The sequence below is a fragment of the Palaemon carinicauda genome, chromosome 37, assembly GCF_036898095.1.
Source record: "Palaemon carinicauda isolate YSFRI2023 chromosome 37, ASM3689809v2, whole genome shotgun sequence".
Classification (NCBI taxonomy): Eukaryota; Metazoa; Arthropoda; class Malacostraca; order Decapoda; family Palaemonidae; genus Palaemon; species Palaemon carinicauda.
In genome coordinates, this window is record NC_090761.1 from 25,970,730 (window position 1) to 25,995,079 (window position 24,350).

Consider the following 24,350-nt stretch of genomic DNA (forward strand, 5'->3'; position numbering starts at 1 on the left):
CCAACAGTGTACAGTGTAAAGCTTCAAATATTTGGGAAGTAATACCAACAGTGTACAGTGTAAAGCTTCAAAGACTTGGGAAGTAATACCAACAGTGTACAGTGTAAAGCTTCAAAGACTTGGGAAGTAATACCAACAGTGTACAGTGTAAAGCTTCAAATATTTGGGAAGTAATACCAACAGTGTACAGTGTAAAGCTTCAAATATTTGGGAAGTAATACCAACAGTGTACAGTGTAAAGCTTCAAAGACTTGGGAAGTAATACCAACAGTGTACAGTGTAAAGCTTCAAAGACTTGGGAAGTAATACCAACAGTGTACAGTGTAAAGCTTCAAAGACTTGGGAAGTAATACCAACAGTGTACAGTGTAAAGCTTCAAAGACTTGGGAAGTAATACCAACAGTGTACAGTGTAAAGCTTCAAATATTTGGGAAGTAATACCAACAGTGTACAGTGTAAAGCTTCAAAGACTTGGGAAGTAATACCAACAGTGTACAGTGTAAAGCTTCAAATATTTGGGAAGTAATACCAACAGTGTACAGTGTAAAGCTTCAAAGACTTGGGAAGTAATACCAACAGTGTACAGTGTAAAGCTTCAAGACTTGGGAAGTAATACCAACAGTGTACAGTGTAAAGCTTCAAATATTTGGGAAGTAATACCAACAGTGTACGGTGTAAAGCTTCAAATATTTGGGAAGTAATACCAACAGTGTACAGTGTAAAGCTTCAAAGACTTGGGAAGTAATACCAACAGTGTACAGTGTAAAGCTTCAAATATTTGGGAAGTAATACCAACAGTGTACAGTGTAAAGCTTCAAGACTTGGGAAGTAATACCAACAGTGTAGTGTAAAGCTTCAAATATTTGGGAAGTAATACCAACAGTGTACAGTGTAAAGCTTCAAATATTTGGGAAGTAATACCAACAGTGTACAGTGTAAAGCTTCAAATATTTGGGAAGTAATACCAACAGTGTACAGTGTAAAGCTTCAAAGACTTGGGAAGTAATACCAACAGTGTACAGTGTAAAGCTTCAAAGACTTGGGAAGTAATACCAACAGTGTACGGTGTAAAGCTTCAAATATTTGGGAAGTAATACCAACAGTGTACGGTGTAAAGCTTCAAATATTTGGGAAGTAATACCAACAGTGTACGGTGTAAAGCTTCAAAGACTTGGGAATTAATACCAACAGTGTACAGTGTAAAGCTTCAAATATTTGGGAAGTAATACCAACAGTGTACAGTGTAAAGCTTAAAGACTTGGGAAGTAATACCAACAGTGTACGGTGTAAAGCTTCAAATATTTGGGAAGTAATACCAACAGTGTACAGTGTAAAGCTTCAAAGACTTGGGAAGTAATACCAACAGTGTACAGTGTAAAGCTTCAAAGACTTGGGAATTAATACCAACAGTGTACAGTGTAAAGCTTCAAATATTTGGGAAGTAATACCAACAGTGTAGTGTAAAGCTTCAAATATTTGGGAAGTAATACCAACAGTGTACAGTGTAAAGCTTCAAAGACTTGGGAAGTAATACCAACAGTGTACAGTGTAAAGCTTCAAATATTTGGGAAGTAATACCAACAGTGTACAGTGTAAAGCTTCAAATATTTGGGAAGTAATACCAACAGTGTACAGTGTAAAGCTTCAAAGACTTGGGAAGTAATACCAACAGTGTACAGTGTAAAGCTTCAAATATTTGGGAAGTAATACCAACAGTGTACAGTGTAAAGCTTCAAAGACTTGGGAAGTAATACCAACAGTGTACAGTGTAAAGCTTCAAATATTTGGGAAGTAATACCAACAGTGTACAGTGTAAAGCTTCAAAGACTTGGGAAGTAATACCAACAGTGTACAGTGTAAAGCTTCAAATATTTGGGAAGTAATACCAACAGTGTACAGTGTAAAGCTTCAAAGACTTGGGAATTAATACCAACAGTGTACAGTGTAAAGCTTCAAATATTTGGGAAGTAATACCAACAGTGTATGGTGTAAAGCTTCAAATATTTGGGAAGTAATACCAACAGTGTACAGTGTAAAGCTTCAAAGACTTGTTAAGTAATACCAACAGTGTACAGTGTAAAGCTTCAAATATTTGGGAAGTAATACCAACAGTGTACGGTGTAAAGCTTCAAAGATTTGGGAAGTAATACCAACAGTGTACGGTGTAAAGCTTCAAAGACTTGGGAAGTAATACCAACAGTGTACGGTGTAAAGCTTCAAAGACTTGGGAAGTAATACCAACAGTGTACAGTGTAAAGCTTCAAAGACTTGGGAAGTAATACCAACAGTGTACAGTGTAAAGCTTCAAAGACTTGGGAAGTAATACCAACAGTGTACAGTGTAAAGCTTCAAAGACTTGGGAAGTAATACCAACAGTGTACGGTGTAAAGCTTCAAATATTTGGTAAGTAATACCAACAGTGTACAGTGTAAAGCTTCAAATATCAAATATTTGGGAAGTAATACCAACAGTGTACAGTATAAAGCTTCCATGACTTGGGAATTAATACCAACAGTGTACAGTGTGAAGCTTCAAATATTTGGGAAGTAATACCAACAGTGTACGGTGTAAAGCTTCAAATATTTGGGAAGTAATACCAACAGTGTACAGTGTAAAGCTTCAAAGACTTGGGAATTAATACCAACAGTGTACAGTGTAAAGCTTCAAATATTTGGGAAGTAATACCAACAGTGTACAGTGTAAAGCTTCAAAGACTTGGGAATTAATACCAACAGTGTCAGTGTAAAACTTCAGAGACTTGGGAATTAATACCAACAGTGTACGGTGTAAAGCTTCAAATATTTGGGAAGTAATACCAACAGTGTACAGTGTAAAGCTTCAAATATTTGGGAATTAATACCAACAGTGTACAGTGTAAAGCTTCAAATATTTAGGAATTAATACCAACAGTGTACAGTGTAAAGCTTCAAATATTTGGGAAGTAATACCAACAGTGTACAGTGTAAAGCTTCAAATATTTGGGAAGTAATACCAACAGTGTACAGTGTAAAGCTTCAAATATTTGGGAAGTAATACCAACATTGTACAGCGTAAAGCTTCAAAGACTTGGGAATTAATACCAACAGTGTCAGTGTAAAGCTTCAAAGACTTGGGAATTAATACCAACAGTGTCAGTGTAAAGCTTCAAAGACTTGGGAATTAATACCAACAGTGTCAGTGTAAAGCTTCAAAGACTTGGGAATTAATACCAACAGTGTACAGTGTAAAGCTTCAAATATTTGGGAAGTAATACCAACAGTGTACAGTGTACAGTGTAAAGCTTCAAATATTTGGGAAGTAATACCAACAGTGTACAGCGTAAAGCTTCAAAGACTTGGGAATTAATACCAACAGTGTCAGTGTAAAGCTTCAAAGACTTGGGAAGTAATACCACCAGTGTACGGTGTAAAGCTTCAAAGACTTGGTTAGTAATACCAACAGTGTACGGTGTAAAGCTTCAAATATTTGGGAAGTAATATCAACAGTGTACAGTGTAAAGCTTCAAAGACTTGGGAATTAATACCAACAGTGTACAGTGTAAAGCTTCAAATATTTGGGAAGTAATACGAACCACGTACGGTGTAAAGCTTCAAATATTTGGGAAGTAATACCAACAGTGTACAATGTAAAGCTTCAAATATTTGGGAAGTAATACCAACAGTGTACAGTGTAAAGCTTCCAAGACTTGGGAAGTAATACCAACAGTGTAAAATGTAAAGCTTCAAATATTTGGGAATTAATACCAACAGTGCACAGTGTAACGCTTCCAAAACTTGGGAAGTAATACCAACAGTGTACAGTGTAAAACCTCAAAGACTTGGGAAGTAATATCAACAGTGTACAGTGTAAAGCTTCCAAGACTTGGGAAGTAATACCAACAGTGTACAATGTAAAGCTTCAAATATTTGGAAGTAATACCAACAGTGTACAGTGTAAAGCTTCCAAGACTTGGGAAGTAATACCAACAGTGTACAATGTAAAGCTTCAAATAGTTGGGAATTAATACCAACAGTGCAACGTGTAACGCTTCCAAGACTTGGGAAGTAATACCAACAGTGTACAGTGTAAAACTTCCAAGACTTGGGAAGTAATACCAACAGTGTACAGTGTAAAGCTTCAAAGACTTGGGAAGTAATACCAACAGTGTAGTGTGTAAAGCTTCAAATATTTGGGAAGTAATACCAACAGTGTACAGTGTAAAGCTTCAAAGACTTGGGAAGTAATACCAACAGTGTACATTGTAAAGCTTCAAAGACTTGGGAAGTAATACCAACAGTGTACATTGTAAAGCTTCAAATATTTGGGAAGTAATACCAACAGTGTACAGTGTAAAGCTTCAAAGACTTGGGAAGTAATACCAACAGTGTACGGTGCAAAGCTTCAAAGACTTGGGAAGTAATACCAACAGTGTACGGTGCAAAGCTTCAAAGACTTGGGAAGTAATACCAACAGTGTACAGTGAAAAGCTCCAAAGATTTGTGAAATAATATCAACAGTGTAGTGTAAACCACCAAAGACTTGGGAAGTAATACCAAAATTGCACAGTGTAAATCTCCAAAGACTTGGGAAGTAATACGAGCTGTGTACATTGTAAAGCTCCAAAGTCTTAGGGAGTAATATCAACAGCGTACAGTGTAAAGATCCAAAAACCTTGGGAAGTAATACCAATTGGGTAGTGTAAAGCTCCAAAGCCTTATTAACCCTGGATAGGTACGCTCCTCGGACACCCCTTTAAGGGTATACTCGGACGCGAACGACCCCGACGCCAAAAAAAATACTTGAAAAATCAGTTTTTGCAGTAACCTCCTTTTTTCTTTTGCCAAAAAAAACTTCAATGAATGCTTAAAACAACTGTAAAGATAAATAGTACTCATCTGCAGGAAAAATATTTATTATAAATATTTTAAAAAATTAAGTAGAAAAAAAAAGACCTGACATAAAAATTCATAAAAAAAAAGTTTATACATATATACACAAATCCTTTTAGGAATTGATTCTTGAATGTTTAGGACACATCTTGATGTATTTTGGATGAAGTCAGACCCATGGAGGTGAAGATCTGAAATGAGAAAAAAGGGTAACTTTTTTTGGCCAAAAAAATTTGTCCAAATTTCATGAATTTTTTGGGGTACCCAAATGAAATAAGAAGTGGCTAATTTTTTTAGGGAATAAACATATGTTATCCTAAAATAGAAATATGTAAAAAATCTTCATTATTTTGTAAATTACATTTATATCAGGGACCATATCTAAAGGTAATTTTTTGAGTACTTAGAAATTTTGTAAAAAAATTCATATATTTAATATATAATATGATATTTATGCAGGTAAAAACATACCAAAATATCACAAATTCTATAGGGAACAAGAATATATATATAGATAGGGCAGCTTACGCTTCGGATATGTCCACAAAATGGCCGCCAACCACACTGACTCAGACCCCTAATCTGCCACTTGAAATGTAGGAAGGGTATGTCAATTTCAAGGTGTTATTTACTAATCTAATTATTATTGGATATGCATAAAAATTGTATGGTGGGTTGCTGGATAATTGTCGATTATTTTACGACTATAAAATTAAAATTCTGACCAAAAAAAAATTTTTTGAAGGGAAATAAAATCGAAAAAAAAAAAATGTAAAACAATATAATATTTTAGCTAAGAAAATTTGATGATATTCAATCAAAAAAAAAAGTAAACAAAATTTTCCGACAAATAAACATCTAGAGGAATCATTACTCTGTGATAGTTCCTTAGTACGTAGTAATTTTGAAAGAATTGGGAAAAAACGAAAAAATGGCAATCACCGGAAAATCGAACACATACCTATATATACGCCATATCTGGCTAAAAAAAAGATAGGCATGGGTAGCCAGATCATCTAGAAACACTTTCCAACACTATAAAATATAAGTTTTGCGACACTACTTGCCAATTCCTTACGGTAACATGACTAAGCGAAAAAATGCAAAACAAATAAAAAGGGGCACTTGCGGAAAAATGGCTAACATTCTAATATACGGCATTTCAGAAAAAAAAAATTCAGCCACGTGCTAGGCAAACCATCAAGGCACATTTTCCGACAAATAAACATCTAAATGAATCATTACTCTGTGATAGTTCCTTAGTACGTAGTAATTTTGAAAGAAATGGGAAAAAACGAAAAAATGGCAATCACAGGAAAATCGAACACATACCTATATATACGCCATATCTGGCTAAAAAAAAAAAAGATAGGCATGGGTAGCCAGATCATCTAGAAACACTTTCCAACACTATTAAATTATAAGTTTTGCGACACTACTTGCCAATTCCTTACGGTAACATGACTAAGCAAAAAAATGCAAAACAAATAAAAAGGGGCACTCGTGGAAAAATGGCCATTCTAATATACGGCATTTCAGAAAAAAAAAATTTCAGCCACGTGCTAGGCAAACCATCAAGGCACATTTTCCGACAAATAAACATATAAATGAATCATTACTCTGTGATAGTTCCTTAGTACGTAGTAATTTTGAAAGAAATGGGAAAAAACGAAAAAATGGCAATCACAGGAAAATCGAACACATACTTATATATACGCCATATCTGGCTAAAAAAAAAATAGGCATGGGTAGCCAGATCATCTAGAAACACTTTCCAACACTATAAAAATATAAGTTTTGCGACACTACTTGCCAATTCCTTACGGTAACATGACTAAGCAAAAAAATGCAAAACAAATAAAAAGGGGCACTCGCGGAAAAATGCCCAACATTCTAATAAACGGCATCTCAGATAAAAAAAAAAGACATGCACGTGTTAGCCCAACCATCAAGGCACACTTTCTAACACAAACATGAAAAAAAAATCAATAATATACGGCAATTCCTTACTACGTAGTAAATTTTTACAAATATTGAAAAAAAAACAGAAATTGGCAACCGCAGTTAAATACCCAATATACCAATAACTACGTCGTATCTGACAAAAACAAAATCACGCATGGGTAGCCAGATCATCTAGACACACTTTCCAACACTAAAAAAGCAAAAGTTTTACGACACTATTTCGCAATATCTTACGGAAAAATGACTTGGCAGAAAAATGAAAAAAAATGAAAAAGGGGTACTCGCGGTAAAATGCCCGACATTCTAATATACGGCATCTCAGATAAAAAAAAAGACATGCACGTGTTAGCCCAACCATCAAGGCACACTTTCTAACACAAACATGAAAAAAAAATGAATAATATACGGCAATTCCTTACTACGTAGTAATTTTTACAAATATTGAAAAAAAAACAGAAATTGGTAACCGCAGTTAAATACCCAATATACCAATAACTACGTCGTATCTGACAAAAACAAAGTCATGCATGGGTAGCCAGATCATCTAGACACACTTTCCAATACTAAACAAGCAAAAGTTTTACGACACTATTGTGGCAATATCTTACGGAAAAATGACTTGGCAAAAAAATGAAAAAAAATGAAAAAGGGGCACTCGCGGTAAAATGGTCCTCGTGGTGATGAACGACATTTTAACTAAAAAAAAATCATGCACATGGTAGCCAAACAATCCACCAAGACTTTCCACAACTGATAACCTATACAAGTTGCACCATTCTACGACAATTTCATAATACGTAATAACTTTGATAATTATGCAAACTACCTTAGAAGGGTAAACTCGGTCGCGCTCGACCCCGACGCGTCTCAGAAATCGGGGAAGGAGTACAGCTACAGCAATGCACATCTGGACACTACTAGAGCGTGTAGGGGAGACACCTCCTGCAGGTCGATCACCCACAAATTCAGTCACGGGGGTGAGTCACGTGAGAAAAACCTGTTTTTTTTTGACGCTCGGGGTCGCGAACGACCCATCGTACCTATCCAGGGTTAAGTAGTAACAACATTGTATATTACAAAGCTCCAAAGCCTTGGGAAGTAATACCAACAATGTACAGTGTGAAGCTCCAAAGCTTTGGTAAGACATACCAACAGTGTACAGTGTAAAGCTCCAAAGACTTGGGTAGTAATACCAAGTGTTCAGTGTAAAGCTCCAAACACTTGGGAAGTAATACCAACAGTGTACGGTGAAAAACTTGAAAAACTTGGTAAGTAATACCTACAGTGTACAGTGTAAAGATCCAAAACCTTGAGAGTAATACCAAAAGTGTACAAAGTAAAGCTTCAAAGACCTCGGAAGTAATACCAAGAGTGTACAGTGTAAAGCCCCAAAGACCTCGGAAGTAATACCAAGAGTGTACAGTGTAAAGCTCCAAAGACTTGGGAGTAATACCAACAGTGTTCAGTGTAAAGCTCCAAAGACTTGGGAAGTAATACCAACAGTGTACAGTGTACATTGTAAAGCTCCAAAGCCTCGGGAAGTAATACCAACAGTGTAGTGTAAAGCTCCAAAGATTTGGGAGTAATACCAACCGTGTACAGTGTAAAGATCCAAAGACCTCGGAAGTAATACCAAGAGTGTACAGTGTAATGCTCCAAAGACTTGGGAAGTAATACCAACAGTGTACAGTGTAAAGCTTCAAAGACCTCGGAAGTAATACCAAGAGTGTACAGTGTAAAGCCCCAAAGACTTGGGAGTAATACCAACCGTGTACAGTGTAAAGCTCCAAAGACTACGGAAGTAATACCAACAGTGTACAGTGTAAAGCTCCAAAGACTTGGGAGTAATATCAACAGTGTTCAGTGTAAAGCGCCTAAGACTTGCGAAGTAATACCAACAGTATACAGTATAAAGCTCCAAAACCTTGGGAAGTAATACCAACAGTGTACAGTGTAAAGCTCCAAAGCCTCGGGAAGTAATACCAACAGTGTACGGTGAAAAACTTCAAAACTTGCTTAGTAATACCAACAGTGTACAGTGTAAAGCTCCGAAGATTTGGGAAGTAATACCAACAGTGTACAGTGTAAAGCTCCAAAGACTTGGGAAGTAATACCAACAGTGTACAAAGTAAAGCTTCAAAGACCTCAGAAGTAATACCAAGAGTGTACAGTGTAAAGCGCCAAAGACTTGGGAGTAATACCAACCGTGTACAGTGTAAAGCTCCAAAGACTTGGGAGTAATACCAACAGTGTTCAGTGTAAAGCTCCAAAGACTTGGGAGTAATACCAACCGTGTACAGTGTAAAGCTCCAAAGACCTCCGAAGTAATACCAAGCGTGTACAGTGTAAAGCCCCAAAGACTTGGGAGTAATACCAACCGTGTAGTGTAAAGCTCCAAAGACCTCCGAAGTAATACCAAGAGTGTACAGTGTAAAGCCCCAAAGACTTGGGAGTGATACCAACAGTGTTCAGTGTAAAGCTCCAAAGCCTTGGAAAGTAATACCAACAGTGTACAGTGTTCAGTGTAAAGCTCCAAAGCCTTGGGAAGTAATACCAACAGTGTACAGTGTAAAGCTCCAATGATTTGGGAAGTAATACCAACAGTGTACGGTGAAAAACTTCAAAAACTTGGGAAGTAATACCAACAGTGTACAGTGTAAAGCTCCAATGATTTGGGAGTAATATCAACAGTGTACAGTGTAAAGCTTCTAAGACTTGGGAAGTAATACCACCAGTGTACAAAGTAAAGCTTCAAAGACCTCGGAAGTAATACCAACAGTGTACAGTGTAAAGTTCCAAAGCCTTGTGAAGTAATACCAACAGTGTACAGTGTAAAGCTCCAATGATTTGGGAAGTAATACCAACAGTGTACAGTGTAAAGCTCCAAAGCCTTGGGAAGTAATACCAACAGTGTACAGTGTAAAGCTCCAATGATTTGGGAAGTAATATCAACAGTGTACAGTGTAAAGCTTCTAAGACTTGGGAAGTAATACCAACAGTGTACAAAGTAAAGCTTCAAAGACCTCGGAAGTAATACCAACAGTGTACAGTGTAAAGCTCCAAAGCCTCGGGAAGTAATACCAAGAGTGTACAGTGTAAAGCTCCAAAGCCTCGGGAAGTAATACCAAGAGTGTACAGTGTAAAGCTCCAAAGCCTCGGGAAGTAATACCAAGAGTGTACAGTGTAAAGCTCCAAAGACTTGGGAGTAATACCAACCGTGTACAGTGTAAAGCTCCAAAGACCTCGGAAGTAATACCAAGAGTGTACAGTGTAAAGCTCCAAAGACTTTGGAAGTAATACCAACAGTGTACAAAGTAAAGCCTCAAAGACCTCGGAAGTAATACCAAGAGTGTACAGTGTAAAGCCCCAAAGACTTGGGAGTAATACCAACCGTATACAGTGTAAAGCTCCAAAGACCTCGGAAGTAATACCAACCGTGTACAGTGTAAAGCTCCTAAGACATCGGAAGTAATACCAAGAGTGTACAGTGTAAAGCTCCAAAGACTTGCGAATACCAACAGTATACAGTGTAAAGCTCCAAAACCTTGGGAAGTAATACCAACAGTGTACAAAGTAAAGCTCCAAAGACCTCGGAAGTAATACCAAGAATGTACAGTGTAAAGCTCCAAAGCCTTGGGAAGTAATACCAACAGTGTACAGTGTAAAGCTCCAAAGCCTTGGGAGTAATATCAAGTGTACAGTGTAAAGGTTCTAAGACTTGGGAACTAATACCAACAGTGTACAGTGTAAAACTCCAAAGCCTTGGGAAGTAATACAAAATGTACAGTGTAAAGCTCCAAAGACCTTGGAAGTAATACAAACAGTGTACAGTGTAAAACCTCAAAGACTTGGGAAGTAATACCAACAGTGTACAGTGTAAAACCTCAAAGACTTGGGAAGTAATACAAAGTGTACAGTGTAAAGCTCCAAAGACCTTGGAAGTAATACCAACAGTGTACAGTGTAAAGCTCCAAAGCCTTGGGAAGTAATACAAAGTGTACAGTGTAAAGCTCCAAAGACCTTGGAAGTAATACCAACAGTGTAAAACTCCAAAGACTTGGGAAGTAATACCAACAGTGTAAAACTCCAAAGACTTGGGAAGTAATACCAACAGTGTACAATGTAAAGCTTCAAAGACTTGGGAAGTAATGTAGTGTACAATATAATGCTTCAAAGACTTGGGACGCAATACCAACAGTCTTGTGTAAAGCTCCAAAGACTTGGGAAGTAATACCAACAGTGTAGAGTGTAAAGCTTCAGAATACTTGTGAAGTAATATAAACAGTGTACAGTGCAAAGCTCCAAAGCCTTTGGAAGTAATACCAACAGTGTGTAGTGCATAGCTCCAAAACCTTGGGAAGTAATACCAAATAATACAATTTTTTTTTTTTTTCTAACATTTAGATAAATATTTCGCGTGCATGAATTCGTGTGCGCTCAAACTGTATGTAAATATTTATCGGTCATCTTTTATTTCCAGTTAAACTGCATTTCAATCAATATCATTAATGTAACATTAAACGTTAATTTTAATGCACGTGTAAATATTTTCGTAAGCCATATTAGGAATTCTGATACCAATATAATGGACAGATCCTCCAATATTTCAGAGATGCCGCCAAACTAACTCCCAAGTCTGCAAATTATATTCACCTATACAATGTTGGACCAACTAACCAAGCATCCTAGTGACTAACTTCACTACCTGGATTAATAGAGATCTAGCTAAAATTAGTGCATGGTGCAAATAAGGCATTATACACTTTTCCTCCATGAAACTTAAAGTTTTATCAATATCAGTAACTCAATTCAAATGAATTAAGTTTCTAATTCTGCCAATAGGGCTCAATTTCAACATGAACTAACCACTCATACTACGCAATTATCAGATTCTACATATCTGGGCCCTTTTCATGAGTATCTGAGAAAATTGATCATTGCGTAATGTTAAAACTAATTACATATTACACGACTATTCAAATCTTATAAATGCCTCACCTTGACAGTCTGCGAATCCGGAAGACGATTAGGGTTTGGTTCACTTAAGATATATAACAAGCTGCCTTCTCGAACGATATGTATATGCAATGCCAAGCATTGTTCTTCAAGACGAACAATCTAGAAAAAGAGGAAGAGCAAAAATTAGTTCAATTTCAATTTTCTTTTTCATTTAAAAGAGTGAATTCTAAAACTTTTATAATTTTAATAATTCTAATAATTAACTTATAAGATGCCCCTGGTTTCTGGCCCTTTGATAAGCAACAAAATCTCACTGGAAAAAACCCTGATAACTGAAAGATTTGGTAACAAAAGCTGATCATTAAGAAAATAAGGCAAATAGCAGAATGTCAGGTAACAAATCCCTCTCAAGCTATTTCATATCAACTCTTAGTGTAAGTTAAACTGCTCTTGATATATAAATCGAGTCATGGGATTCATCAGTCAAAAATCACCCCCCCCCCCCTTTAAGGGTTATGAAAAAATAAAAATAAGGAAACTAATCAGTAAATTTGTTTGACAAGTAGAGGTGCGTCGAGATGACGGTCCATTAAACAAAGGTCTTGAACTGTGTTAAGTTGATGGTCCATTAAACCAAAGTCTTAAACTGGTATGTTAAGTTGATCGTCCATTAAACCAAGGTCTTAAAATCTCTGTCATATAGAGATTTAACAAGTTGCGGTCTGCCAAACTAAGTTCCATTTATTTCTGTATCAAAATGAGGTCAATTAAGTTATTGTCTTATAAATTGTCGGCCATTAAGTTATTGTCTTATAAATTGTCGGCCATTAAGCTGTGGTCTGTTGGCTCAGCTTTATAATTTGAGATTTTAAACAAAATCTGAAAATGGAGGTCTTAAAAGAAAGTTGTGTTCGGTTACACTGAGGACAAAGTCGTGGTCTGATAAACCGAGGTCCATACGTTTAGCTAGGGTAAATTAAGTTGGGTTATATCAAATTGAATGCAAGTAAATTGTCGAAGTTACCCATCAATTTTAAGTCTGCTAAAATGAAGGTTCATTAAATTGAGTTTAATAAAGTTGAAGGTTCGAATTGTTACTAGATAGGTTTTAAAACTAAATGCTTGAACACTCACCAACAACGGCGTCAGTTTCGAAGGATGATTTTGCTCCTCTGCTATATTTATGGGAGGTTCTACTTCAGTCCATCTTGATTGTGTTCACGATTTTCTCTTGAATTTGTATAACTTTTCAAATTTGTAATTCTTGCAGAAACAGAGTTCCTTCAGCTCGCTTCATTTATACATACTGTAAGGCTTGTAGCAAGTACTTGAATAGCTTGGGTTCTTCAGCTTGAAACTTATACTGCCAATATATTTATGAGACTGGTTTCATTACAGCAGAGAGAGCAAAGCCAAAGTACTACAGATGTTAAATGACATAAAAAGTGGAGTATGGACAGCGGTGATCAGAGGCTCAGTGGGAGAAACACCAGAAAAGGTAAGAAATTGACCCTACACTGTACTTATAGGCGAGATAAGCGTTGGTTGCTTAGTCGTAAAGTAACAATGAATTCTTGTACTGTACTGCAGTATTGTACTTCACGTGGAAGTTTACCAAACTGTTTTTTATAAAATAATAGCTGGTTTTGATTACTTTTTCGTGTTCAGTATATGTATAGGCAGGTTTCTCAAATATTTTGCCCTGTTGTTCATGACTCACGGAGATAAAACTAACTATATAAAAAGGCTGCTCATTCTAAAGTATAAAAATAATAAAATTCTTATTACACTGTCAAAGAGGAGACGATAAATTCTAGGAAACAAGGTGTATGAAAGGCATGAGCAAGAATAGCATTTGATGAGAAGTTGAATGTATAAAAGGTGGTCATTACATTAATGAGATATATAAAATTAATGTACCACCAACCAGAAAACCTTCCTAGTTAAGGAAAGCTGCCAGACAAAGGAGTCTGGCTGGTAGAAAACTCAATAAAATGCAAACAAATCAATACACCCTCTGACAAATCAAATAGACCCCCTAAGTAACTTATCTAGGTTATGTTAAAACACCAATTAAAAGACCCAATGTAGAGGATATAGGCTAGAAGAAAAAGGAAAATTTTGAGAGCCGCATAATCTCGAGTCACAAGGACTTAAATTTTACAACATACACTATTGAAGAGACAGAGTAAAATGACAAAACTTCAAGAAAAACTTTGAAACCAATCTAAATCGAAATGGCAGTGACATTCAAGATAAAACAAGTAATGTAGATGAAGAAATTACTGTATACATGCTGCACAGATATTAAAAGAGCACGTCTTATCTCTTAAGGACAGGAGTCACTGCTCGGCAGGCTAGGACATAGCAAGCAGAATTTTACTCTTGGCAGTCTCAGCTTTGTCAGCCAAAACTTTTCTACTTCAATCATTTATAATTTTCATCATCTTTAACTCTCATTGATAGATCTATAAAGAATGTTCTTGCCAATGTGTATTTTTCAATGGCCTTTAAATACACGTATCATGCTTTCTTCCTTAAACTTTATTCTCATTTATTTACTATTGTGTGTAGTCCTCAACACTGATATCCTTAACTAAATTACACTTCCCAAAGATTCAATGTCTCCTGTGTTCTGGATAAAAAAGTTCCCCTGTAAACTTTAATGCAGTTATCTTGCATCAAATGCATTGCTTATGCAATAACAGATTTCCTATGGTCTCTTCATTTAGATTTAGAAGGCAGTAGCTGTTATGGTGAACCTGCAAAGGAAAAAATACTATGCAATACGCTGTACTTTTTTAAATTCATTAAGATATTGCTTTAAACTTGCATAAATATTTTAGAGATAGCTCATTATACATCCTGACATTTTGTAGTATACTGTAGTATGAAAAAAAATATTTTACTAGAATTAGTATATACAACATTAGGAATAGTTTGCAATTAATGTAAAACTATTTATTGAAAGAAATATTTAATTGAAATTCCCAGACAACCTGAAAAGACACAGGTTTAACGGTTACTCATGAATGGCGGAAGAAAGGGACAGTGACAATGCCTCGACAAGACAATACCCTAGACTCCTAGGGACTAACCATATATACATGTAACCAGCGGCAAAACCATCTCCCCACCCTAGCTAGGGCCATTGAGGGACAGGCACTGGCTGCTAATAAATCAGCAGGTAAACCTATATTCTCCGAAAACTCCCATCCTTGACTCACAAGGATGGTGAGGTTGCAGATACTACAAGAAAATACCGAGCTTCAGCGGGGACTCGAACCCCAGTCCGGCAGATCAACAGGCAGGGATGTTTCAGTGTATAATGAACACAGTAACTTCACTTACATTTTATTCAATTATTTATTTGAATGGAGTCTAACAATCACTAACCCATAGGTATAACTAATATCTCTTGACAGGTTGTGGTGGCCTATTGGGAACGTCTGGTGATCTGCCAGACTGGGGTCCGAGTACCACTCGGACACTAGTCTCTTTTAGTGTCTGTAACCTCACCCTCCCCGTGAGTTAAGGAGTTGGGGGAGCATATAGATCTACCTGCCGAGTCATCAGCAGCCATTGCCTGGTCCTCACTGGTCCTAGCTAAGGTAGAGAGGTGGTTTTGGTGCTTGTCATGTATGTATATGGTCAGTCTCTAGGGTATTGTCTTGCTAACTAGAGCAATGTCACCGTTCTTTGTCATTTATGAGCAGTCTTTAAGAAAAATGCTCTACTGTAGGCCTAATACTCATGCTAAAATTTTTTTTACATCAAGTGGTGAGTTGCTTAAAATAAAACTTGGAAAACAAAACAGGTGTCACATATGGTATTAACAAAGGCTAGATAAAGTTAATGCACTAATTATCAAAACCCCATTTTTAATTAGAATAAAACACGAAAGTGAAATACAACTGCAAATAACTATTTCAATTATAAGATTTTTTGTATTGGTACTCTCAATTTTTGGAATATCTCGAAAAAATCAGGCTAAAGTTTGCAGACTAACTTGATATGAATTATTTTTAATTTTCTCATGAACTAAACCAGCATATGCTGTATTTATATTTCATATTTACATACATACCGTATGCAAATTAAATACTCCTTTAGCATTGCTGGGGAAATATTAGGTGACTGAAGTCCATAGAAAAATTCCTTACCATCCATTCAGCAGCTAAACGTATTTTGCCACAAATTCCAGTTTCTCTGCAGGATCCTCGTTGCTCTGCTGCATCCTCGTTATCCACATTTCTCTGCAGAATCCATGTTGCTCTGCAGAAAACACATTTCTCTGCAGAATCCACGTTGCTCTGTAGAATCCACGTTGCTCTGTAGAATCCACGTTGCTCTGCAAAATCCTCGTTAACCACATTTCTCTGCAGAATCCATATTTCTCTGCAGAATCCATATTTCTCTGCAGAATCCATATTTCTCTGCAGAATCCATATTTCTCTGCAGAATCCATATTTCTCTGCAGAATCCATATTTCTCTGCAGAATCCATGTTGCTCTGCAGAATCCACGTTATCCACATTTCTCTGCAGAATCCCTGTTGCTCTGCAGAATCCACGTTATCCACATTTCTCTGCAGAATCCGTGTTGCTCTGCAGAATCCACGTTATCCACATTTCTCTGCAGAATCCATGTTGCTCTGCAGAATCCATGTTGCTCTGCAGAATCCACGTTGCTCTGCAGAATCCACGTTGCTCTGCAGAATCCACGTTAACCACATTTCTCTGCAGAATCCACGTTGCTCTGCAGAATCCACGTTGCTCTGCAGAATCCACGTTAACCACATTTCTCTGCAGAATCCATGTTGCTCTGCAGAATCCACATTACTCTGCAGAATCCACGTTAACCCCATTTCTCTGCAGAATCCATGTTGGTCTGCAGAATCCATGTTGGTCTGCAGAATCCACGTTGCTTTGCAGAATCCACGTTGCTCTGCAGAATCCACGTTAACCACATTTCTCTGCAGAATCCACGTTAACCACATTTCTCTGCAGAATCCACGTTAACCACATTTCTCTGCAGAATCCACGTTGCTCTGCAGAATCCACATTACTCTGCAGAATCCACGTTGCTCTGCAGAATCCTCATTAACCACATTTCTCTGCAGAATCCATGTTGGTCTACAGAATCCACGTTTATTTGCAGAATCCACGGTGCTCTGCAGAATCCACGGTGCTCTGCAGAATCCACGTTATCCACATTTCTCTACAGAATCCACATTGCTTTACAGAATCGACATTACTCTGCAGAACTCATCTTGCTCTGCAGAATCCACATTGCTCTGCAGAATCCACATTGCTTTGCAGAATCCACATTACTGTGCAGAATCCACATTACTGTGCAGAATCCACATCACTGTGCAGAATCCACGTAATCCACGTTTCACTGCAGAATCCACGTTGCTCTGCAGAATCCAAGTTGCTCTGCAGAATCCACGTTATCCACATTTCTCTGCAGAATCCCTGTTGCTCTGCAGAATCCACGTTATCCACATTTCTCTGCAGAATCCCTGTTGCTCTGCAGAATCCACGTTATCCACATTTCTCTGCAGAATCCATGTTGCTCTGCAGAATCCATGTTGCTCTGCAGAATCCACGTTGCTCTGCAGAATCCACGTTGCTCTGCAGAATCCACGTTGCTCTGCAGAATCCACGTTGCTCTGCAGAATCCACGTTAACCACATTTCTCTGCAGAATCCATGTTGCTCTGCAGAATCCACATTACTCTGCAGAATCCACATTACTCTGCAGAATCCACGTTAACCCCATTTCTCTGCAGAATCCACGTTGCTCTGCAGAATCCACGTTGCTCTGCAGAATCCACGTTGCTCTGCAGAATCCACGTTGCTCTGCAGAATCCACGTTAACCACATTTCTCTGCAGAATCCATGTTGCTCTGAAGAATCCACATTACTCTGCAGAATCCACGTTGCTCTGCAGAATCCACGTTGCTCTGCAGAATCCCCATTAACCACATTTCTCTGCAGAATCCATGTTGATCTACAGAATCCACATTTATTTGCAAAATCCACGGTGCTCTGCAGAATCCACGTTATCCACATTTCTCTGCAGAATCCACATTGCTTTACAGAATCTACATTACTCTGCAGAACTCATCTTGCTCTGCAAAATCCACATTGCTCTGCAGAATCCACATTGCTCTGCAGAATCCACATTGCTTTGCAGAATCCACATTACTGTGCAGAATCCACATCACTGTGCAGAATCCACGTAATCCACGTTTCACTGCAGAATCCACATTGCTCTGCAGAATCCACATTGCTCTGCAGAATCCACATTGCTCTGCAGAATCCACGTTAACAACATTTCACTGCAGAATCCATGTTGGTCTGCAGAATCCACGTTGCTCTGCAGAATCCACGTTAACCACATTTCTCTGCAGAATCCATGTTGCTCTGCAGAATCCACATTACTCTGCAGAATCCACGTTGCTCTGCAGAATCCACGTTGCTCTGCAGAATCCACGTTGCTCTGCAGAATCCACGTTAACCACATTTCTCTGCAGAATCCATGTTGCTTTGCAGAATCCACGTTGCTCTGCAGAATCCACGTTAACCACGTTGCTCTGCAGAATACACGTTGCTCTGCAGAATCCACGTTAACCACATTTCTCTTCAGAATCCATGTTGGTCTGCAGAATCCACGTTGCTTTGCAGAATCCACGTTGCTCTGCAGAATCCACGTTGCTCTGCAGAATCCACGTTGCTCTGCAGAATCCACGTTGCTCTGCAGAATCCATGTTTCTCTGAAGAATCCACGTTGCTTTGCAAATTCCACATTACTCTGCAGAATCCACGTTGCTCTGCAGAATCCACGTTGCTCTGCAGAATCCACGTTGCTCTGCAGAATCCACGTTGCTCTGCAGAATCCACGTTAACCAGATTTCTCTGCAGAATCCACGTTGATTTGCAGAATCCACGTTGCTCTGCAGAATCCACGTTGCTCTGCAGAATCCACATTGCTTTACAGAATCGACATTACTCTGCAGAACTCATCTTGCTCCGCAGAATCCACATTGCTCTGCAGAATCCACATTTCTTTGCAGAATCCACATTACTGTGCAGAATCCACATCACTGTGCAGAATTCACGTTATCCACGTTTCACTGCAGAATCCACGTTGATTTGCAGAATCCACGTTGCTCTGCAGAATCCACGTTAACCCCACTTCTCTGCAGAATCCACGTCGCTCTGCAGAATCCACGTCGCTCTGCAGAATCCACATTGCTTTGCAGAATCCACATTACTCTGCAGAACTCATCCTGCTCAGCAGAATCCTCGTTGCTTTGCAGAATCCACATTACTCTGCAGAATCCGCGTTGCTCTGCAGAATTCACGTTATCCACATTTCTCTGCAGAATCCTCGTTGCACATTGCTCTGCAGAATCCACGTTGCTCTGCAGACTCCATGTTGCTCTGCAGAATCCACGTTATCCACATTGCTCTGCAGAATCCACGTTATCCACGTTGCTCAGCAGAATCCACGTTATCCACGTTGCTCTGCAGAATCCACGTTATCCACATTTCTCTGCAGAATCCATATTGCTTTGCAGAATCCACATTACTCTGCAGAACTCATCCTGCTCAGCAGAATCCTCGTTGCTTTGCAGAATCCACATTACTCTGCAGAATCCGCGTTGCTCTGCAGAATTCACGTTATCCACATTTCTCTGCAGAATCCTCGTTGCACATTGCTCTGCAGACTCCACGTTGCTCTGCAGAATCCACGTTATCCACATTACTCTGCAGAATCCACGTTATCCACATTGCTCTGCAGAATCCACGTTGCTCTGTAGAATCCACGTTGCTCTGCAGAATCCACGTTGCTCAGCAGAATCCACGTTATCCACATTTCTCTGCAGAATCCACGTTATCCACATTTCTCTGCAGAATCCTCGTTGCACGTTGCTCTGCAGACTACACGTTATCCACATTACTCTGCAGAATCCACGTTGCTCTGCAGAATCCACGTTGCTCTGCAGAATCCACGTTGCTCTACAGAATCCACGTTGCTCTACAGAATCCACGCTGCTCTGCAGAATCCACGTTGCTCTGCAGAATCCACGTTGCTCTACAGAATCCACGTTGCTCTACAGAATCCACGCTGCTCTGCAGAATCCACGTTGCTCTACAGAATCCACGTTGCTCTACAGAATCCACGCTGCTCTGCAGAATCCACGTTGCTCTGCAGAATCCACGTTGCTCTGCAGAATCCACGTTATCCACATTTGTCTGCAGAATCCACGTTATCCACATTTGTCTGCAGAATCCACGTTGCTCTGCAGAATCCACATTGCTCTGCAGAATCCACATTGCTCTGCAGAATCCACGTTGCTCTGCAGAATCCACACAGACCCCTATGAAACAACAGGTCATTAGCACACTGAATATTGCTAATAAAAAAAAAACTAACCAAAATAAATTATTTAGAGGCCAAAAATCCTGAGAAATATTGGCACGAGTTTCCGTTGCCCAAAACCTAAGAATTGATGAATTAGGGTTGAGAGACAAACTAGGCTCCATTAGCTGTTTTCAGCAGAATGTTTGGTAGTTTTAGTTTGTGTGAAGTAAATATATTTCAGTGATGTTGGGAAATACATTTAGGATATAGTATCTTTTAGATACAGAATAGAGCTCTGCTTATATACAGTATACACTAAGCGCGCGCAAGGAGGATCAGCTCATCTAGGATGTAGTAACAGTTGTTAAGTTTAATAAGGGATATCAACTGCGTCTGTAGAGTTGCCTTATTGATACCAAAGACATTATAATAGAAGAATGTTGCTTATATAAAATTCTTGTATAAGTGCTAAGTTGATTCATTTTCCCCATAAAGTTACATCTTTGTTTTTTTTTTTTTACTTTAAAAAAACAAGTTGCTCTCCATAATCTTATTTAAATGTAACAGTTTTGGTATCTACGCATAGAAGAACATATTCTGATCTTATATAATTTCTATAAAAAAAACTAAAATAATTCACACCAAAATAAAATAAAGTTAAAAGTACTTTATTCTTTGTATTCGTAACGACTGTTAATTTATATTTTTTTACATATATCTTAGAATGGCAATAAAAAGGTGAAAATTTTGCATATATAATTCATCGCACACTCACCATTTCAAATTTTTGATGAAGGGGAAGACAGGTCGAAACATTAGTAAATTCGATTAGATACAACCAAAGTCTTTTGAAATGAAAATATTACTCACAAAATTCATAAGAGTTATTGCTAATCAAATTTGATTACAATAAGATAATTTTCAAGTAAATTTCAGTACAATAAAAATATCACTACGATTGTTTCTTAACTATCCAATTTTCGTGATATTCAAAAGTATTATAAATCTATTTTCTACAATCCTAATAATACACGACAGTAAACATTTAATTTTATATGTAATTCGAATTATATGTATACGTTCTGCTACAATGTTCCGTTTTCTGTTAATCTTAATTTCGAGATTTGAATGCAAAATAAGTGTACTACAACAATTGTGAGTGAAGAGAAAAAAGTGAAAATAAGGAACACGCAAAACAAAACACAAGTGCCTATGCAAAGGTGAGGATACACTATCTTAATTCTTTTGTTTCCTTTTGAAGTTTTATATTTTATATATGAAACATCTATTTTAATATTGTTGCTGTTCTTAAAATATTCTATTTCAATTGTTCGCTATTTCTCTTGTTCATTTCCTCAGAGCTATTTTCCCTGTTGGAGCCATTGGGTTTATACTTTTCCAGCCAGGTTTGTAGTTTAGCTAAATAATAATAATAATAATAATAATAATAATAATAATAATAATTTCGTGAATATGAATTTCTGATGGTATAAAAAATTAGATCTCGATATTCTAATTTACGAAACACGAATCGAGTAGTTTTCGTAAACGTTATCGTTTGTAAAAAGAAAAAAAGAAAAAAAATAGTAAATATTTAAACTAAACTGACTTAACAACTGGTTATTTAAAAACAATATACATAGAATTTCATTCAAAGATAAGTTTTCTTTGTTGACGAAAGTGTATTGTGTCAAGAGAAATAAGGAAATACAAAATTATTGGAACCTAGATGTGTCCACTGTAGGTTCTTGAGCTTTGAAATATACGCCCCAAGACTATTTACAATAAGCTCCCACTAGACATACGAAAGATTGAAGATATTACTGAGGCTTTCAAGAGGAAACTGAAGACTTTTGTTCTCTAAGTGCTTCGATAATGTGGATTTGACAATAAACGAGCAATATCTGGCGTGAAATGTTAAATGGCTTGGACTGTATACGATAAAATTTAACTGTAAAGATTCTGTATAAGAGTAAGGTTCCTATGCTGTATAGTACCAGAAAAGCAGTTTTTTAAAGTAAAAGTCTATTACGGTTATCGAAAAACTTAAAGACTTAAACTAATGGGTTGTATCGAATTGACTTAACAGATGTATCGAAATGAATTTTAGTCAAAATGAAGGTTGGTCATGACGAAGATGTATCTGAAAAAGAAATAAAAATTACATTAGCTACTGAATAGAAACTGAATCATACAAATATTGAGAAGACTTCAAATGAATATTGTACTAAGCAATTCTATAGGTTATCACAATGCACAATACACTTTCCTTCGATAATGGCATCCAATCAAACTTTTTATATCTGAAGAAATGTTAAATTCTGTACAAATTATCTAATAGCCATCTAACAGCCTTGTTAGTATTATGACAATTGAACCTTTTTCTTGTGTATTTAGAGAGAGAGAGAGAGAGAGAGAGAGAGAGAGAGAGAGAGAGAGAGAGAGAGAGAGCGCCTTTGGACAGCTTAAACTGTAGAAATATAAATTTTTTAGTGATTAGATTATAACAAATTATACTTTGTAAAGCAAAGACTTTGAGGTTACCCACACACATGAACCAAATTTCACATTCTTGTTCAGATCCTACGATTTACTTCGTATGAAATTTTTCACTACACAAAATTAAAGTTAAAATTAAACGTATAATGAAAGAAAATTAGACACTAGTTTCACCTACATCCATCCTTATAACTAGCCAAGCTTAGATTGTGTATAAAAATTCTAAACTTATTGCAATAAGTTGCTGTGTATTTTGCACTAACAATTTACATAGAATTCAAATGACACCAGAAACGCACTACACAAGTTGTCATCTGCTTATCTTATATCCACCTCAATTTGAATTTATGCATTATTAAACATTTAGAAAATTAACAAAAATGCTAGAATTAACAAGTTACGCCCAAAATGCTTACTGTCACAGCCTGTTTTAACAAAATGGCCCTTGCCTCAGAATTACCCAATAACGCAAGTCAGGACAGTTAACAATTTGCCGTAAAAAACGACAATGTCCTGGAATAAATGTTGCCAGGCATTCGCTGTTTTAAAAACGGATATATTGTCGTAAAGGTTTAAAGGCCACTCATGAATGACATAAGGGACTGTAACATTGTCCTAGTAAGCAGGACAATGCTCTAGAGACTAACCAAGCCACCTCTCCACTCGAGCTAGGACCAGGGAAAGGCAGATAGACCTATAACCACCCAACCTTAGCTCACAAGGATGGTAAGGTTGCAAACACTAAAGGCACTAACTAGTCCGGGTAGGACTCCAACCCCCGTCCGGCAAACACCAGGCAGAGACTATCAATCAAGAAACAAGTGATATTACGCTCAACCCGTAAAAGTCAATAACAAAGAAGGGTCAAAATTACGGCTGCCTGTATTTTACTGAAATATTGCTGACAACGGTGTATTTTCATGGAGAATTTCAGATTAAAATTAGGGGGGTTTTAAAAGTGCAAGTCATACCATTACTTCACAGATTGCATTACACATTTACATTCTGCAAACCCACAATATTAAGGGATGGAGAGAGGCCAGCTAGAGACGACCTCATCTTCATTAATGAATTGAATCTAGCTAAATTATTCAAGACCGTGACTCCATCAACGAATTGCAGAAGTTCCTTCTATAGTGAATGAAAGAATGAAAAAATAACCATTGAAAGATATTAAAGCAATAGTCAAGTATTAACCATATTTGAACCTTCAGTATATATATATATATATATATATATATATATATATATATATATATATATATATATATATATACATATATATATATATATATATATATATATATATATATATATACATATATATATATATATATATATATATATATATATATATATATACATATATATATATATATATATATATATATATATATATATATATAAATTATCTATAGTACAAAATTATTCACTTCAAAGCTCCAATATACAATATGGTTAAGTAAACACTGTAGCCTTATCTCCTCTGTCTCACCATAAGAGTATTGCTTTAAGGGCTGCTTATCAGGTCCTGTACAGCAGGGGAACCCTAATCTCTAGGACCTCCACGGTTGCTTTATGATCTTCATTCGGGGGCATTTAACATTTCACAATGCGTATTGTTCGCTTACTCTTTGATCACCACTTTCAAAACACTCGCAGAATAAGTGTCTTCGGTTTACTCT

At 37.2% G+C, this 24,350-nt stretch overlaps 1 protein-coding gene across 4 annotated transcripts in view; it reads right to left on the reverse strand.

The window, feature by feature from the left end:
- The window catches only part of LOC137629518 (uncharacterized), a 58,542-nt gene that overhangs the window by 24,432 nt on the left and 9,760 nt on the right, over positions 1-24,350 (reverse strand). For 3 of the 4 annotated variants that reach the window (XM_068360899.1, XM_068360900.1, XM_068360897.1), the window contains exons 1-3: positions 15,956-17,529; positions 12,927-14,554; positions 11,832-11,951 (exon numbers count right to left, since the gene is read on the reverse strand). In XM_068360899.1, coding sequence (XP_068217000.1) covers positions 14,474-14,554; positions 15,956-16,279 — 405 coding nt within the window. In that variant the 5' untranslated portion in view covers positions 16,280-17,529 and the 3' untranslated portion in view covers positions 11,832-11,951; positions 12,927-14,473. Of the gene's footprint in view, positions 1-11,831; positions 11,952-12,926; positions 14,555-15,955; positions 17,530-24,350 lie in introns of those variants that run through there. The other variant, XR_011041524.1, reaches the window with a different exon arrangement.